The sequence below is a fragment of the Catharus ustulatus genome, chromosome 2 (assembly GCF_009819885.2).
Source record: "Catharus ustulatus isolate bCatUst1 chromosome 2, bCatUst1.pri.v2, whole genome shotgun sequence".
Classification (NCBI taxonomy): Eukaryota; Metazoa; Chordata; class Aves; order Passeriformes; family Turdidae; genus Catharus; species Catharus ustulatus.
Window position 1 is genome coordinate 27,136,223 of NC_046222.1, and position 19,747 is coordinate 27,155,969.

General features: G+C 42.3%; 1 protein-coding gene across 4 annotated transcripts in view; it reads right to left on the bottom strand.

The window, feature by feature from the left end:
* The window catches only part of GSK3B (glycogen synthase kinase 3 beta), a 178,442-nt gene that overhangs the window by 73,760 nt on the left and 84,935 nt on the right, over positions 1-19,747 (bottom strand). For all 4 annotated transcript variants that reach the window (XM_033053150.2, XM_033053152.2, XM_033053151.2 and 1 more), the window contains one exon: positions 9,660-9,743. In XM_033053150.2, the coding sequence (XP_032909041.1) occupies positions 9,660-9,743 (84 nt within the window). The remainder of the gene's footprint in view (positions 1-9,659; positions 9,744-19,747) is intronic.

Genomic DNA, 19,747 nt, shown 5'->3' on the forward strand with positions numbered 1-19,747 from the left:
GGGCAGGCGGGGAGCCGGGCAGCTGCGTGGGCAGGTGGGGAGCTGGGCGGATGAGAAGCCGGGCAGCCGCACGGGCAGGCGGGGAGCCGGGCGGGCAGGTAGCCGCGCAGGTGGGTGGGGAGCCGCGCAGCTGCACAAGACTGAAAACACAAAAAAAATACAGAGAACTATCATGAGCTCGGATCGGTGGCGCCGCCCCGCTGCTGGGGCCGCGTGGGCTCCAGCTCGGCTCTGGGCTGCTGCGGGATCTTCCTTCCGGGTTGGAAAATTTCTGAACATCATTCATATATAAGCTGCTCCAGAGTACAAGCCGCACTTCTGGCTACAGACCAAAACTTTAGTCAAAATGGTGCGGCTTACAATCATAAAATCACTGTGATCTGTTTAAAGCACCCTCCAGTTGCGCTTAATTGAGGTAAATATAAAAAACAGCTATTGAATAAAAATAAAGCAATGACTATTGAACTCTAAGATTCACTTTTCTAGATTGTTCCTTGCAGTGATAGTTCAAATACTGTGTCTCTGTGATCATGCCCTACCTCAACAAACCTCAAATTTATCCTGAGTGGTTCCTAAAAGCTTTTGTTAGCTTTTGTTTTCATATATCAGACACACTGCATTTTCAACACGCACATGTGAAGCAGCAACCAATATTTATAGTCATGATGATGGAAGCCAGGGGGGTCATACATGCCAAACACCAGACTGACAGCAAAACGAAAATTCATACTCTGAAAATATGTCAGCATCTAATAAGATGTTGGGAGTATTTCTGAACTGCCAAGGCCTATGTGGAATCTAAGGAAGACTTCTCTGAACATCAAGTAATAGGATTAAAAGGTTAAGAAACTATTCTGGGTGCTCTTTCTTCTAGGGTGACCAAATGTATTGCTCCACATTTGGACAAAGTGATGAACATGCTCATTTCAGTATCCCCTGGCAGATTAATAGCAGTGTGACAGTGGTTCTGGTGGGGTTGGGATGGGTTTTCCTTTGTTTTCCACGGACTCCACCAGATCAGCTGTATGTATCAGCTTTATCAAGCACCATGTGAGACCCACCCTCCTTCTCTTATTTTGAAGGTTGACATTGGATGTTAAAGATACAAAAAGACTTTTTTACACACTTTCAAAGACAAAGCAAAATTTGTAGCCTTCCTACTCTAACTAATGAGTAAACATGATACACAATAAAAAATCGAAAATGCAAAATATGTGCTAGCTGACCTTATTTGTATGAAGGAATGGTGACATCAAGTGGCCACGTGTGTCTGTTTTTACTCGCAGTTTACAACCACATCTATTTCAAAACAGAGCTTTGTCTGCCAGCAAAATAAAGAGAGTGTAAGCCTAGAGATACAGTTGTGGTTTCACACAGATAAATCCAGGGGTGTAAGAACAGTTGAAGATTCAACTTCAGTGTTCAGAGAGATACCGATACTTTTTAATAGTACTGTAAATGTTGGGCAAAGTATCTCCTTTCCTAATCCCTCACTCTTTATGACTTGAGTTTGAGAACTGAGATCTGTCCCAAAACTTCTGTTCCTATGTCTACTTGTCAGAACTTACCAAATTGCTCTGTAATGCTCATTACTTTTCAGTAAAACACAGTATTGTTATGTAGATGGGAACTGCCAAGTGGGTCAGCTGTGATGGCAGCATAAGGTCAGAAGTCAACACTCACAGTAAAATTCGTATGTAAGAGCTTTCTTGGGTCTTGTTTGAAGACAGCTGGTTTATATTATCTACCTTTGATCATTGAAAGAGTAGAGGTTCTTAGGTGATGCACTAAGACATTCTTTGTCAGGAAAAAAAAAAAAAAGAAAAAAGGCATTTTATGACCTAGTTTTCCCCTCTAAAGAGCAGCTACTGTAAAGGAAAAGGTCACACATTAAAATAATTTGGGTATCCCTGATGGTTCTTTCTTATTTTATGCCCTGTTAAGTCCTTAAGCTTATAGATGTACTTCGAAGGAGAATTTCTAAGAAGTTGGAAACATTTGCCCAACATCTAAAAGGCAGGACTGACATAAGTGAGCTGTGGATATTTGAACCCCAGCTCCCTAGCAGGGACTGTGCCATAAACTGGCCATAAGTCTGTTGAAAGACGAAAATTAAGAGATAATGTTTGTATCACTGGACTGTCCTGCATACCTTGTTATGAAATAAAAAGCAGTCTTGGAGATGCACTGCTTCCTTGACTGTTCACTACTTTCCAGAGTGAGTAGGAATTTCTGATTCAAGATATATCCATGACAAAAAACTAGGTGAGACAATACACAATAATTGTTTAAACTACACACCTGCCTCAGGACAAACAACGCAAGTTGCCTTTCTAATGGCCATCCACCACTGGGAAAACGAAAGTAGGAGCTAGAGTTGGCAGAGGAATGACTTGAGAACAGAAGAGTGACCAAGGAGATGTACTGGATGGCTCACCAGCCTAGCGAGAAGTCTCAAAGCTTCACAATTTCTCTGCACGCACCTCCCACACTAAGGATCTAGTCACTGCTGCCTGCTCTGCTCTTGTGAAGTGCTGCCTGCTCTGCTTTTGTGAAGCCCTACCACACGTAGACAAAACTATTTCTAATAAAAAAACCTACTGAAAACCAGAGACTGCTCAAAACTACAACTAAGGAAATTCCCAGCCTGTTGCGAACCCTAACAGCAGTAACTGATAATCATTATAGGATGACTGGTGCCGTTTTTGAAATAAGCTTGGCAGGCCTCAGGCAAGGACTACAGAGATACTAACATCACAAAACTCCTCATAATTTGCATTAATTACTTCTTTGTTGACAACACACAAGATCTGCCAGGGATTGAATGAATGGTAGTTACTAAATTCATCTCTAGTGATGGCCTTCAGCACATCACTAGGCTGGTGCAAAACATTTCCATAGACTGTCAGTGCAAAATTGGGTTCAAGGCTATGTTAATCGCCTTTTTTATGAAGTAACAACCTTTTTTTTTTTTTAAAGTTCAATTAAGAAACCAAATGGTTCCCATTTAACAGTGACCAGAATGGATGGTTCTTACATGAAGACTCATCTGAACACTACTGCAAGAAATAGTGGTGATGTTCATGCCTCTCTGAAGGTGGAGGATATAACAGGGAGATACAGCTTGCAAATCAGACAGTTGCCCCTTCTTCCAAACTTCTTCATTGCCATTTAATCCAGTGCTGCCAAAGCACAGGAGATCATGAACAGAAACTTACAGATGCAGCACAGCATGTATCTCCTGCATGTTTATTTTAAACTTCAGCCTAAGTCTATGGGAGTACATTTCCATCCTGAGCCTCCATGGACTTTTGCCTAGTTTTCCTTTTAGCTAAAGCTAAATAAGACCTGACATCAATTAAAGCATGCAGAAGGGCCAGTTCAGCCCCCAAAAAAGTGTCAGCATATTGCCTATTGATGATCTCTCTCTGCTGCCATTTTTGCTTTGAGTCCTCTGAATACTAAGCCACCTTAAGGAGGAAAAACAAAAGGATATAACCCACAGGTGGAGTTACTCAAGAAAAATTGTATTTACTTTTCTTTGATCTGATAGAGAAACAAATCCCTCCAGTAACTTTTCATTCTCTTTTGTACACAGGTATGGATCAATCAGTCTATTCAACACTCTAAAGTATCCGTACAAGAAAAATTGACAGTTATGAAATGCCACAAAAATCTAACCAGATAAAGAGGGATAAAAAAGGCAGAATCAGGAACTCATTTCATGTTTTACACAGCTGAGTAATTTTATTTGACAGCCGTTGATTTAAGAAGTTAGGTCATTCTGTAAAACATCAAGGAATACTCTTGGCAAAGGAGTCAGAGGAATTATTTCCCATACTCATGTTTACCCTGCCTTGGAACATGGCTTGAAAGGTTCTCAGCAGAATTAGGCTAGAAAGGATAGGTGGCAAGATCATCTCCCCTTGCAAAAGTAAAACAAGACCTACATTTTTGTATCATGCTAAATGCAAAGCAGTTCCTGAAATTAAGAAAAAGTAGCAAAAATTAACCCTGAAATATACGCCTTCCTAATACAGTCTGATCTGCAGTGGAAAGCTGACAGGCAAACCAGGCATCTTGTTCAAGACCTTATCCCAAGGCATAATACCAAAGCTATCAAACAGTGAACCTAGCTAGTCCTAAAATCCTACTCATTTTCTCCTAGAAAACCATGAATCACAGAAATGCAGCATGGAAAAGTCTTATGACTATGTTCATCAGGAGAGGTTTTCATACACAATTCAACCCATTATTTGGTTGCTTTTTCTTTCCCTCTGGCTCATTCCATCAGATATAATTACACACTTTAGATTACTGAAAAGCACATTACAGCTATGAAATTCAGTGCCCTGCTATCAGGTATCTCACACAGTCTCAAAAGAAGAAAAAATCAGAATCTTTGCTGGCAAATTCATTAAGGAAGAGGCTTTTAAAAAAACTGGTTATCCAATAGGTCTGACAAATGTCTGTAAAGTTTCAAAATTAATGAATTGAGGAGGAAATAGTTTATAGAAGCAATTTGAATGCCAAGCCTGTCAACTGTCATCTTAATATAAATTACATACCTTCCTTGAGCTCTTTTAGACTAGAAATCATTAGTCAAACATGATTAATACTTAGTACTCAGAACAACTTTTACATCTATATATACACATATATATATATGTGTATATACCCACACTTTGCTGTATAAAGGCACTGTAAATTCAAAGATGCTTAGACAAGATGGAGTCACCCAGTCACAGAAAAGAAAGGAGAAGCCACATTTGATACACGATTTTCACGCTGCTAAATCTTGATGGCTTTTGTCAAAAACAGGAAAGAAGTTTAAGCAAATGGGAGACATAAAAGGGAGAGTTCATCACAAGGAAAAAGAAAAGATAGGGAGCTTGAGCCCTTCAACCAGTTCCACATAGCCAGCAGAAACACACAATGGAAAGCTCCAAATCTCTATAAATTAGCGCTATAACTTGGACATAGCTAAGGAATAGTCTTACTAGCAAGAGATTTTAGACTTGTTTTTTTATTTGATACTTTTCCAGTCAAGAATGAAACCTCCTGTTTTGCTAGAATGAAGACAGTTTTAAGGTTCCCCAGTGTCTAAAAATATCTAGCACTTGAAATGAATTAAAGTGACTGTTCGGCACATGGTTTTCAAAGAGTGCCAGTCTGACTAGATATGGAGAAATCCTTTGAGGGATCTCTAAATCAAGACAGATTTAACCTTCTTGAACATCGGTGCAAAAAACAAAACAAAACAAACAAAAAACTACAAAAAAATCCCCAAAAGCCAACCAACTAACAAAAAAAACATCCAACCCAGAAAGAGAAGTCTCTGGGCTTGGAGATGCTGGTGTCAAGCACCAAGGAAGAAGTCCAAGCAACAGGAACAGGTGGACTAAACACAGTGGCAGGAAAATCTTTATGCAAAAGAATGCTTGATATATAAGTATCAACATAACATCTAATTAAAGAGATGTTGGGGGTTGGGTTGTCCTCTTCTTCTCTGCGGAATTTTCCCCATTTTGATGTTAAGAAACTTGTTAGCTACACCCTAGGACAATGTCTAGTGACAAAAGGGGGTAGGGAGGACACCATGAGACCACGGGAGGGGTGGGGGAAGGAGGTGGAGAGGTAATCGCGCTATTGGGGACACACTCTAGACCGTGCTTGTCAGAGGAAGACATTCGGGCTGTGACTCACCACCTACCTTTGCCATCCCCACGCGGGGAGCCACGTTCGCTGCTGCTGGCCACTGCACTGCTGCTTTTCCCCACTCCAGCCTGCTACCGCTGAGCACCCAGCTGAGAGCCACGACCCACACGGTGAGCGAGGGGAGTCCTTCCCCCACCCTTCTCCCACCTGGGCCTCTGCCACCATAATCCCAGCCCTCTGCAGCTGCGTGGGACCTGCCCTGCCCCCCCCACCACCGGGACCTGCCCTGCCCCCACTGCCACCGGGACTGCGCGCAGGAAGATGGTATCTGCGGCCAAAAAGGACTGGAACTGAGTTACTGCTCTGTTTTGTCACTAATTTTCAGAGCTGATGTTGGTTTTGTTTGTCTTGTAGATATATTAGCAAAAAACTGTTATTCCTAACCCCGTATCTTTTCCTGAGAGCCCCCTTAATTTCCACATTATAATAAATTGGAGGGAGGGAATCTTCACTCTCCATCTCAGGGAGGGATTCCTGCCTTTCTTGGCAAATACCTGTCATTCAAACCAAGACAAGAGATCAGTAGTATAAGAGTTGCATCTGAGATTTTCCCATCGCTGCTAGACTTAATTTTCACAAATATGAATTAATGGCAGAGGATCATCAAGTTCTTCACAAAGACAGTCAACAACTGCAAGCCCAACTCACCACTACACCACCACATTTTCTGCTATACAATGCTTAGATTTTTATATTACACTAATTTCAAGAATACAAGCCGCACCAACTTGACTAAGATTTTGCTCCTAAACCGGAAATGCAGCTAATACTCAGGAGCGGTTAATATGTGAATAATTTTCTGACATTTACAACCTCAGAAGTGCCAGCCAGAGTGCCGAGCCAAGCTGCTGCAAAGTCGGCATTTTGCGATTGTTACAAATTGCTACTCTGTTGCACCGTGGGTGGAGCCTGGCTGCCTGCAGGCAGCATGAGGGGCGGGGAGAGAGGCGGGAGAGCTCCCTCCTTCCCTCCTCTACCACAGCCCGGGGGAGAGACGGGGGGGCCCCGCGCCGCCATTGCCGCGGCCCGGGGAGGCGGCGGGGGACCCGGGCCGCTGCTGCCGCAGGAGCTGGGGGGGCTCCGTCCCTGCCTGCCACCACAGGGCAGCGCCGGGCCGTGGTGACCGAGCCCAGTGGCAGCAGCGGCTGGCCCCCAGTGGCCCCGCCGAGCGGCAGCGCCGGGCTGGGTTTCCTGGCCCCATCAGCAGCCCCTAGCGGGCTGAGCCTGCACAGCCTTAGCTGAGCCAGTAAACCCCGCCCTGCCGCCGTTCTGTTACCATTTGGCAACGCTGTTGCACGCAGGTCCTCGCTGCGAACGACAGAGCGGCTTATATTCAGGTGCGGCTTATTTATGGACAAAAAACAAAATATTTGCCAACACCCAGAGATGCGGCTTATACTCAGTGCGGCTTGTATTCGTGAATTTACTGTACTCTTCCCATTGGACTTGGCTTCAATAATAAGTTTATATAAACCTGTGGGGACATATCATCTATATCTGCAACTGCTTCCTAAATATCAATCCTGGTTACCAGATGGGACATTACACTTTTCTCCCTTCTCCACCCCCCAAACAGACAGCTTATGAGCATAATATGAAGGAACAGATGCTATTGCTTCCCAAAACTGACAAAAGCATGAAAAGAAACATTGTCCTTCCTTCCTTCCCACATGAACTTCAGAACCAATTTGCTGCTATCTAGAGCTTTTCCCAAACAGCAAACTCCAGCCCCTTTCCTCCTAGTGGAGTACCAGTCTGCTAGAAGGCAACAAAAGCAACTTGCTATATCCCATAGTCCGTGGAGGAAAAGCTGTGGCAAGCTGCTGTGCTAACACTCAGCTTGTGTTTGCTACCGCTTCTTCTGCAGGTGTTTCCTGGGAGCTGCAAGAACGGGCATGAGTCATACAAACCATCACAGAGTTATCTTCATACACTGCCACCTACATGGAAATACTTGCAGCTAATTAAGTGTCCTTTTGTATTGAACTGCAAGAGACCTTGCAACCTGAACTGCAGCATTACACTGTTGATGTTCTGCTGGGCGTGTGTTGGCCCCAGGGACTGCTTCCCATTTGTCCTATTTTGCAACAGGGTAGCAGTGGAAGTCTCAAAAGGCACAGAGCAGAGGCTTGAAGACCAAGGAGCAGAAAGTAATATGAAAGAAAACATCTCAATGAAGCATAAAAATTCATTGGTCATGGATAGAGACATTTTTAAAAGCAAAATTAGTGCTGCCAAAATCAGCCATGAGGAGTTCAAACAGAAGAATGCAAAATCAAGTTCAACATAATTTAAAGTTTCCAAAAGCGTTTTTCTCAAGTTACTGTTACACAAAAACTCCTGGGACAAGTATTCTAAGCAGTTTTAAAACTTCTCTGTTTGCAGGAGTTTTTTGAAAGCCATTAGATAAGTAAGTTGTCTTCTGTGTCTGAGAAATCCTACTTCAGTTAAGTTACAAGTTGTTTTACAAAACTCAGCCAACCAACCAACAAAAAATCCCAAACCCAAGCCTCGTTCACAGCATTTTCCTTTTTGTACTCATGCTGCTTGATGAATTTCTGTTTATGAACAAAATACTTACAGCTTAAAAAAATGACTGCACTACCAGCAAAATATAGTTGCAAATGCTTTTTAGCACCAGCCAATGGTAAGAAAGGAAAGGGGACATTGATAAAAAAATATAAATTAAAAACCCCTAAATAATACTTCTCCTTGAATGCTGTAGTTTTGCAAGCTTTCTATAGGTACAGGCAAAGTACAGGGCCAGGTCCCCCGTAAAACACCTCTCATGCAACAGCAGATCTCCTCCAATTATCCCCCTGTGCACTGCACAAGACAAAAGCAATTCATCCTGGAGATGTTAGCTCTTTTTCTGGCTCCAAAGACCATGAAAGGAGTGGGTTGTGTCTCCCAGATGGCTGACCCACTTAATGAATCTGCAGTTAGCAGTCTGTCTCTCATATACAGCCTTTTATAGCACTGTACATGAGTTATCAGCATCTGAAGACAACTGAGGATGCAATCTGCCTTAAAAACGGAAAAAAATGGCAGTATCTATATAAATTATCTAGAAATTATGTAAATATTTGTAACAATATATAGAAAGATCAGAGAAAATTCAGACGGTCATCTAGCTCATTTCCCAACCTCACAGCTTACATTAACTCCCACACAGACCACAATGATTTTGTTTTTACTCCATGGATGATCCTGCTTTAAGGATAGGGCTGGACCAAGATGCCATCTTGAAGTCCATTTCATCCTGAAATTCTCCTATTTGCAAAATGCTGTTACATACTTGGAAAAGGAATACATTATAATTTCACATTAAAACTAAACCTTGTAAGCTCTTCTTGAAAAAAACAAGGAATTTTTAAACCTGGACTGAATGAAAACAAACGTCAGTATCTCTTCTTGAGAGTTATTAAATCCAGTTATTTGATCTTCAAATATTCGGACAAATGCTATAATCATATGATCATATATTATTTTTTCCTCTGGGCTCTGAAACTCAACCTGGAACATCTGGAACAGATGCACAAGGAAAGGGGACAGAAGCATACAGACTAGTTCTGGGAAAATTCTCATATATGCTTTAAATCTAAAATGCTTAACATTGAATCATAGAAAAAAATCTATCTGCACATATAGAAAGGTAGAGCTACAACACAAAGCCCAGTTGCCATTCACTAAATTAAGAACGAGGCAGTACATATGCAAATCTACCGCAGTCTTGTATTTTTAGTTTAACACCATTCCTTACGGACCACACACTTCTGTACTGAAAAACATCTGTTCTAGTATGACTGTTTGGGCACCATTATAGCATTTGCTCAGTGTTTTATGTCTATTATCTTCACATTTCTGTCTCCAAACATTCAGATAGTCCAATTATACCCCCAACAATTACCAGGACACATTCCTTTGTTTTTCATTCTTACCTTCTCTCCACTAGAGTAGAAGAAATAACGCAATCGGACAATGTTACAATGATCCAACTTTCTCATAATCTGGAGCTCTCTGTTCTGAAATAAGAGAAAAGTAAACAATTAGAAAAACTTTTTGTGGAAAAAGGTAAAGTACCATTGTGAATACTTTACCACACGGATACAGAAGTTGAGAAAACAAAGAACAACTACGTTGGGAAGAGGCAACAGTTTTCACGTGTTTATCAGTATATATTGCAATTGCTTTATCACTGAGAATGTTGTCAACTTTATTTTCTCCCTGAAATAAATGTCAACCAATCCATCACAGATTCCATGAATTATCTATTTGTTCTATCAAAGGGTCAGTGGCAAAAGGCAGGAAAACCTTACCTTGCCATTTTAAAATTCTGATCTTATAATAATACAATTCATCAGCCAGAAGGATGGGAAGCCTAACCCCTTTGAATATTGTAAAATTAATGCAAACATTATGAAAGCAAACATAACATTTCCACCTATGTGTCCACCCTTCTCTACAGTGCAAGACAGGTTTGTAACTAAAGATCTTTTCCACTACCATTCTTTTTGCAATACCAACAAAAAGTATCTGAAATTGATTAGGTAACTAAATTTCCACTTTTGTTCAACCAAGGTTAAATCAATTTAGACAGACAGAATAATAGCATTATTTTCCCATTTTATATTAACCTGAGAAAGCTGTTAAAATAAAAAAAGTTTATCAAATGAACAAGAAACTGGGAACTTTACTGCAATATCCATTGAATAAATGAGGCCTGAAAAAATGAAGGATCTTACAGCCTAGCTGGTAAAAACAAATGAAGTTTTGAAATGCAGGTATGAGTAAAAACAAGCAAGTAAAATTAGCACAGCTGTGTTTCTCACACTTAATTCCACAGCTGTTGCTACAATACTTTTTTCCTCTAGTCACATTTACACAACGCTGCTTTTCCTTTCTCAATTAATACACAATCTGCAGTTACGAAAACAGAAGGTATTCCACTTTTTATTTTGATCATGGTATTGCTAATCATATATTCTAAGCCAACAAGAACTAATACACGACCAATTCACTGGTCTTTACGAGCATCATTAACTCTGGCCAAGTTCAAGAATACTTGGGAAGAGAACTCTTTAGCCCCCACATGTTTTCCACACTTAAGTGCACAGAACTAACACCCACTTTGTGCAGTGCTGCTGTCAAAACAATGATTTCGGATTCTGTGTTATCAGAGGGTCATATATGGTGTTTGTCACTACAATTAATTGTTAAGGAAATCCACGAGAACCACTCAGAGCTTCTAATGTGAACATGGTTACAAACTCTGCTTTTAATTCCTCTAAGCCATGTAGCCTTAAAAAAAAGAGGCACTACGTAAGATGCAGTATCATTAATCCTATCGACCCCGCCACCCGCTGATTGAAAAAATACTTCAGTATTAGCCAGCTTTTTACAAACACAGTGAGTGACATCTCACACAGTTATCAGCTGGCAATTACTCAGCCAGTAGTTAAGAAGAAAGCAAGTCCCTCCCTGAGCCTCCCTCGCCTCTGAACTGATTAAAGCCTAAGAACGTTTGGTGCATACCACGACAGGCCTATTCTATACTGCAAGATGAAGAGAGAAAGTAAGAGAAAGCAAGGAGAGCCTGTAAGACTTTCATATAGCTCCTGGAATCTCATGGAGTAAATTTGTAAAAAAGGAATAGAGGATTCACCACATAACCTCGTCAATATGCCTACCATCTCATAGAGTAAAGCGTTCTCCTGGTAAGAACAGGAGCTCACATTTGCCACTTATAGTAATTTCACGACTATAAGGTGCACCCTTTTGACTACAATTTTTGCCCGAACCCGGAAGTGTGCCTTATATATGGGCAAAAGTTCGGAAATTTGCCAACCCGGAAGTGCGAGGTGCGAGCCGTGGTGGGAGCTGGTAGGGCCGGCGGAGTCGGGTGGAAGGCGAGTCCAGGGGCCCACGGCGCCGCAGCCGCTGGGTGTAGGCGTGCCCAGGGGGGTCCGTGGCACCACGGCTGCTGGGTACAGGTGAGCCCGGGGGATGGTGGAGCCGCGGCTCCTAGGTGCAGGGGGGCTGGTGGAGCCGTGGCGCCTGGGTATAGGTGAGCCTGGGGGCCGGCGGAGACATGGCTCCTGGGTACAGGCAAGACTGGGGGCTGGTGGACCTGTGGCTCCTGGGTGCAGGGGGGCCGGTGGAGCCGTGGCTCCTGGGTACAGGTGAGCCTGGGGACTGGTGGAGCCGTGGCTCCTGGGCGCAGAGGGGCTGGCGGAGCCTTGGCTCTTGGGTACAGGCGGGCCTGGGGCCCTGTGGCTGCCGGATGCAGGCAAGCCCAGGGGCCCGCGGCGCCCCTCCTGCCGGGTACAGGCAGGCCCGGGTGCCCATGGTTGCCGGGTTGAGGCGGGGCCTTGGCCAGCACCGCGTGGGAGGAGCTGGGGGCGGATCCTCGCAGCAAAAAAAAAAAGTACGCCTTATAATCTGGTGCGCCTTATGGTCATGAAATTACTGTACTCATTCTTTATTAAATACAATTTTAAAAAGTCAATTTTGGGAGTCATGGCTGGGGTTCCTATGCTGCATAGCACAATTTATACTTCAGATCAACAGAATCCCATCCTCTTGTCTTGTCCAAACCACTTCTGGCCATGGGGTATCTCCCTGGACCATACAACATCGGGTAGATTTCAATTAGTGAGGCAAAGCGGGGATGGCTCTAGATCCCAGTGGTTACAGAATTACCTATTATAACAGAAAACTAATTTCTCCTGTTGGCTTTTACAACCTTTAACAGTATTACTACAGGACTAAACCTAACACACTTCATGTTCTAGCACCTCAACCAAATTCCACCAGCATTTCATAACCCAGTTTATGGCAAGTAATTTCTTCTTCCCTTCCTCCTACTGACTGTGAAATGGGAATAATATTTTTTATCTCATGGATTTACTGGAAGAAACATGAATATGCTAAGCATTAATGTGGACATTTTATTTTGGTAATAGCTCTACTAGCGTCTTAATATATCTGTACATACTCAGGTTATCACTTCGTGTTCTTTAGATAGCGTACTTGCTGATTCGATACACTGGAAAAAAGAAATCAGCAAAAGTTATCCTAATGCTAGGCTGAAGTTATATTTATATTCTGGTATCTCGTCCTAGCACAAGCACAGTTTCTGCCTACTGTGATGCCTTCCACTTTGATCCATCTCCTTCAGCACTCATCCCTGACCATCTGCTGCACCTGCACAGAGTATTTCAAGAGGAGCTAGTATCAGGGATGTCAACTAGTTACACAGTAACCCATATCTTGCATCCTGTGACTAGGCAGAAGGAAACATATCTAAACAGCAATCTTAGCCAAACAGTCACCTCAGCTATCTTAAAACCAGGCTGATTCCTAATCACCACTCCCTGGTGGAGTTAAAACTGGAAATACTTGAACAGTTGCAAAACACAAATTGAATATGGCAGGGGAACAGCTACTGATGTTCATGGTCAAGAATTACTTTTTTCTCAGATGAATATTTCAAGTAGTCTCACTTTACGATACAGTTCCCTGTATACCATCTTAAAGGTAACAACCTTTTTACATTATGATGTGAGTTATTAAACACCAGTGCAGAACTGTTTGGAGGGGAAGGGGAAATAACAGATTATAACCAGGGAACCTTGAGTGAAATTAACAGTCACAGATGTCATGCATTGAGTGCAAGAGACAAAATGCATGTCTAAAGATAATGCAAACTAAAATAATTTCAAACATGCTGATGAGAAAGGATGACAGTGCCATTCAAAATACAAGGTAGATGAAAACCTAAGGCTCATGCTTATCCTTAACTCACTATTGTCTTCCAAGAAGCATGGACGCGAAGTCAAAGACTCAGAGAGGAGGAAGTAGATACACTTTCCTTTTCTCCCACCCATTCAACATTAAGGAAAGGGTTGAATTTTCTAATGAGTGTACCAGGCCTATAAGTACTGCAGAAAGCAATACCTTTCAGCGTTGGCCTTGCCACAGGACCCAGGAGACGTTCCCACCAAAATGTGCTGCCGCGGCACATATTTCTTTGAGGAGCCGCAAACCAATGGGACTATGAACAGATTACTAAGCAAATTTTCTGCAGTTCGATTTCTTTATCTAAAATAGATTTCTTTATCCAGAAGGCAAAGGCTGCTGACGTAGACTGCTTTATGATCAGTGCATTTAAACCCTTCATTAACTACTGAAGCAAATGCCATGGAACAAAACCCTGTTCATCACTTATGAAGACAACTTTCCTAGACCAGACTGCCTTTTATCTGTTCATTAAATTGAGGAAAACTGGTTGCTTATCAAGGTTAAAGATTTGGTTAAAGCTTGCCAAATAATCAGATTTATAACTTCAAAGCACATACAATAAAATTCATGCGTGAAGATTCCTGCCTTCTCTCTGAAATAACATTCCCAATCCCTCAGGTCTGTGCTAACGCTGCAGGTGATACGATACCACCAAAGGAAGGTCACTTCTGCCTTACAATTGCTATTACAGACTAAGATAATCATCACTCCCCCTGCCACATACACTCCTTTTCCTCCCCATCCAGGGATTTCTAGAGCTAAACCACTTGGCATTCATCACTCCTAGTCTGATTCTTTGCCTTCTCCCTGGTTCACATCCTCTCAATCACCTTCTCCCACCCCTTCTTACAGCAGGGGATAAAATGACTAGCTCATCAGACATGCGGTTTTATAGACTTGCAAGTTCCTGAACTGGACTACAGCAAAAGAAGAGAAAAGGTTTTGTACAGTTCATGTCAGCATGACACTGTCAATATACAGCCAATGAAGTAGAGAAATATAACCTGGATCCAGTTCAGAAGCAAATTCCTCAGTTTCATTAGCTGACGGGCATTCTGGGTTTTGATTTTTGTTTTTCTTCTGAATCACCTTTTTTAAGTCTCAGCAAGGTTCTTGGAGAATTATGTTCAGTAAGATGAAATGGAAGAAAGTAGGAATTTATATTTTTGCTTTTTGTCACACCAAGGTCATGACCTGGTTATTTTAAACAGATGCAATTTACATATCTCTTGAACTTTTAGAGAAGGTATCTTTTAGATGGAAAGGCAGGATGAACTACCAGTCTAATTCAACAAGTACGTTCAGCATCAGACTTCTTGCTTAAATCAAGTAGGAACAGCAACTAAGGTTAATGCTTATTTCTACACTTCTTTAAAGTAATTGTTATTTTTCTTAGTATAATACCTTCAAATGATGAAGCTCAGTACCTCATATTCTTCTATCAAATTGAAAAAAATTGAAAATGGAGCATAATTGCATGAACTGTGACATTAGAGACAGACGGAAGCAGCACCAGTAGATCCAAATTTCTCAGTATACACACTATTCCTGCTCTTATATATGTTGTGTTTACTGTTTCCTGCTTTTCTCTGCTTCCACCATAATGTTCCCCATTCTACCCCATTTCTTATCCTTGATAGAGGTTTTCCCACAATGAAGAGCACAAGGAGAAAATAATGGGAAAACTGGGGAAGAAACCAGTTTCCAGCAGTGATGATGCATGAAGACAGCGATGGGACAGCAGGGCTTGCCTCTTTCTCCCTCCTGCTTCCCACTTCTACACCCAGAATGACTCATCTCATCAACTCACCTTCACCTGCTGCGCTGCTGAGCCTGTCCTGAGAACAAGCTCAGGCTTGAAAGATTCAAAGCATTTTTCATCCAGAAGCAAAAAAACTCTTTATTCTGAATCTCTCCCACCATAAGAAAAAGGTTGGATTCCAAGCACAGGGCAGCAGGTGCATGCTGAGAGGACTTTCAGTGTGATCCTAGCCAGCTAGGCTCAGTGCCTTGCAGAAACAGCTGCTTGCACAACAATGAAGCCATACCTCCTAAAGTAAGCTTTGCAAAACTTACCGAAACAAAAAGGCTCAAGACCATAGAGGATGTCATTGAAACAGCACCTTGAAGGTTACCAAGGTATAATGGGATCACAAACCCCAGCATATTTAGCACGTTTTCACTAATATTGTTACTAAAGCTCCAATCCTAGTATGTGTAGTTTGTCCTAAGTTTAGTAATCAGTCTACAAAATAAAAGCTGCACCATATCCTCTCCAAAAACTCTTGAAGTTGCCTGACCCATTCCTCTAAAGACAAATTTCAAATTCCATCATTCACAAAAGTGCTTTTAACACTATCCTGCTGTCAGCAAAACTATTACAGTAACTACTCTCACATAACTGATTTTAATAGAGATACAATAATTCAGTCATTTTACAGAACAAAGGCCAATTCCTATATCCATCTTGCCCCAATACATCATGAATACATCAGTCCTTGGAGAAAAAGTAGTGCAAAAAGGGCTTAACTACAGAAGTCTAGGCTGGGAATCTTTCCATGTTGGTCATCAATAGCTACCCACCCATGTTAAATCCATTTTTTAGGCAAGCAATTTAAAGTGGAGACAAATGTCAATATGGATCACTGTTTTCCTCATTTACGTTTAAGGCGTGGATTAGAACAAAGCCACAGTCTCCCCCTCCTGTCAGTCATGGCATATTTACAACACCAGCAGATCTAATTTGGGGTGGGCTCCATTTTTAGCACATCTGTTCATCTCAAAATCACACAATCATGACCTTTAATCCAAAAATAGAGGATAATGTCAACAAACAAATACTATCTATTAAATATCTGCATCTATGACATACCAAGAGCTGTAATGCCACAACACCCACCACCCAGATCGTGCTGTCCCCTAGATGACTGCTGAATACCTGGAGCCCAGCAGGTCAGAAAGTCCACAAACCCTGTCCTGCTGCAACCTCTACCAATGTGTAATACATGCATATGCACACAAGCAGTTTTGAGAGTTAGCAACCTCAAATTTATAACCCAAAAAGTCACAAAAACATAGATCAAATACTAATTTATATATTGCTGACATTCTCAGATTCCCTAAGGAAAACAAAAAACAAAGAAACAAAACTGAACAAAAAATTGGTGATAGTCATCAGCAGTTTACTGTTCAAATACAAAATTGCTGCTTTAAATACCCTCACCTCCTCCCCTTTCTTACATCTCTTCCTGCTTGCCAAAGGGAAAATCCAGAGGCTAAGTACCTACACAACATGAGAATAATGAGTGCATGTGCACCATGCCATGCAAGAGCATGAGCAGAGGAAGCTGCCGGGGGACCAAGATACAAAATGCTGGTGTATGCACTTCTATGCAAATCAGCACATTGTGGCTGCATCGTGCTCTGTTTTACATAACCAGGATCAAGGGCTCCAAACCCAGCTACATCTTGTTACCAAGATCCACAACACTGTTACACTTTTTGCTGTTTTTCATCCTGCAAAAACCTCAGGCTGTACTGCAAACTGTTCCTGATATGCTGGCCTGCAAATACTCAGAACGAGCCACAGGCACAAAGCGCTTGTGTCAGCTGTATTCTATCCAAAATTTATTACTAAGCACACCGACCTTCAGCCTTGGCATAGGCACAGAGCAGGGCAAAAAGTGTCTGCTCTGAATGCGGCAGCAGTAGGCAGGACCTGCCTGAAGAAGCCAGTGGGTAGAGTGTGCTGGGCTGGAGCTGGAGCCAGGCCAGGGCAAGCTGAAGGCACAGGGTTCAGGTAAGCGTAGGTGGTGCCACCAGCACACTCCCAACCTGCAAACCCATGATTCATTAACAGCTTGACTGAAATTTCAGAGTGGGCAGGAGCTGCAGAAGTAAAAAATATGCTTTAAACTAAAGATCCAGAGTAACGAGTGAAACAAAAATGACACAGCTACAAGAAGGTGGGCTAGATTTCATTAGCCCCTTCAGAACCAGACAGATTTGAACCCCAACTACACAGTAATGAGTGAGCTCACAGGCGTAATGGATAAAAATCTGAGCTACTAACACACACCTTGTTTTTACCCTATTAATTCCTTTTGTTCTATTATTGTCCCAATAAACTCAGGCATTACATCCCTTCTCAGGAAGAGACCACCTGCTCTCCCGTTCCTAACTCTTCCCCTAGGCAGTCAGCAATGCAAGTGCCATATTATGTCATCTCCAGGCTGCTTTTTCCAATGCAGAACTGAGTCCTTAAGCAGACAACTTTATCTTCATACAGTTATTACACATAGTTTCCTATAACTGGAAACAGAAATGGGTTGTGTTAAAAGATAAAACAAACCTTCATCTCTCTTGCATGAACAGAAAAAAAATCTGACTTTTCTTTCATTTAATTCCTGTATCTCAGCAGTTAATTGAACAGTGGAAGACAAATTCAGTAACTCACTGTTGCCTCTTTGAATGGAAGTGGAGTGGACGAGTCTGTTAATACCATCTCTAAATTCCTTCCAGTTTTTGAAGCTTGAGACTCTGAACCCAGCTTTGAAGACACATGGTTTTCCAGCATCACATCACTTCTAGACCACAATCTGAAATTCTCTAAATTTTTAAGTGTTTGCTTCAAATACTGTGAGCTGATGAACAGCTCAGTTTTATACTTCCATTCTACAGCATCTGCTGTGCTCTGCCAGCAGCAAATCCAGATGCAGAAGGGATTGCAGTGTACCCAAGTTAAAAGAGAAACACAACAAAGTCTGAAACTTAGAGAGATTGCTCGAGTCCATTACAAGATTGAAATAAAGTGCAGTAGAAAAAACTGAAAGGAAAACTATTTTGTAAAAGGTAGCGCTATGCTTTCAGAAATAATAATAGCCATTCTTTTTCAGTGGAAGCACAGACGGTCTTTGTTAAAACACTCTTACAGTAAAAATCCCTTTCTTAGAAATAGCAGTCAGGTTATTTCCTCATGTTTTGATTTTTAACTCTTCAACTAAAAAGAAAGTATGAAAATGTCTTTAACATCAGTCCTCAGGGAGCCTGCAACATCCATAGAATCTTACACCTGAAATCATAACCCAGAACAGGTTGCAATTAATCTACTAATCAAATAAGCTCCAATCTCCCACAGGCATAAGACATTTGCTGGGTTGCTAACCACTATGTTATTAAACATTAATGAAATATTTTATTACTCTTGGCCTTCTTTTACATATGATGTAACAGATGTTTCATGCAAACAGATTCCAAAGGACTTGCAAAACAAAAATTATTTCTCCTCACCGTCAAAAAAAAATTTATTTAGGGAGCAGGTACGTGCTGTTTCCAATGTTTCTTTTCCCCTTGTCTCAGGCCTATTGCTACATGACATGAAAATTCCTGATGTTACAAGTCATGGGGGGTTTTTATTTCAATCCAACTGACTCCCTCAGACCTGAGAGATTTGAACAAGGTTGAGAGAAATTTGAACAAGGTTCAAATTAAAAGACACAGAACAGGGAAATGGAAATTGAAGACTGAGCCATAATTAGTAAAGGGAGAGTGGAACTGGCAAGTGGAATTAGCCTGCAGATGATTACAGTAATTTCACGACCATAAGGCGCATCGGATTATAAGACACACCTCTGGGAGTCATCAAATTTCACAACTTTGTACATTATATAAGGCACACCGGACTATAAGGCACACCGTTTTTTTTTTTTTTCCCCGCGAAGATCCGTGCCGCGCGCAACAAAGTAACAAATTAGTAATGGAATCTTGCAATCGTGGAGTTTACTGGCAGGTACTCAATTTGCAAACATTTTTCACAGATTAGCGTAGCCTTTAAACGCAGCCCCAAGCGCCCTCCTCATGCACGGGGCCCGGCACACACTCCCACCTGCCCCCGGCTGGCAAGGCGGGGTTCAGGGGGTCTCGGGGCAGCCACGGTTCACACCTCGGGGTTGCTGTGGTTCAGGGTGGCTCTGGGCAGCTTGGGACCGGGTGGGCTTGGATCGGTCCTGCTTTCCCCTGCCGGGGCCAGGCGGGCTTGGATCGGTCCCGCTTTTCCCCTGCCAGAGCCGTGCAGGCTAGGATCGGCCCAACCAACCCCCCACTGGGTTCGGGGCGGCTTGGGTCCACGGGCGCTTCGGGGCACCACGGGACTGCCCACGGCTCGGGGCCGCCCACAGCTCGGGGCGGTGCAGGGCTGCCCGCTCCCTCTCTCCCCATGCAGCTGCTG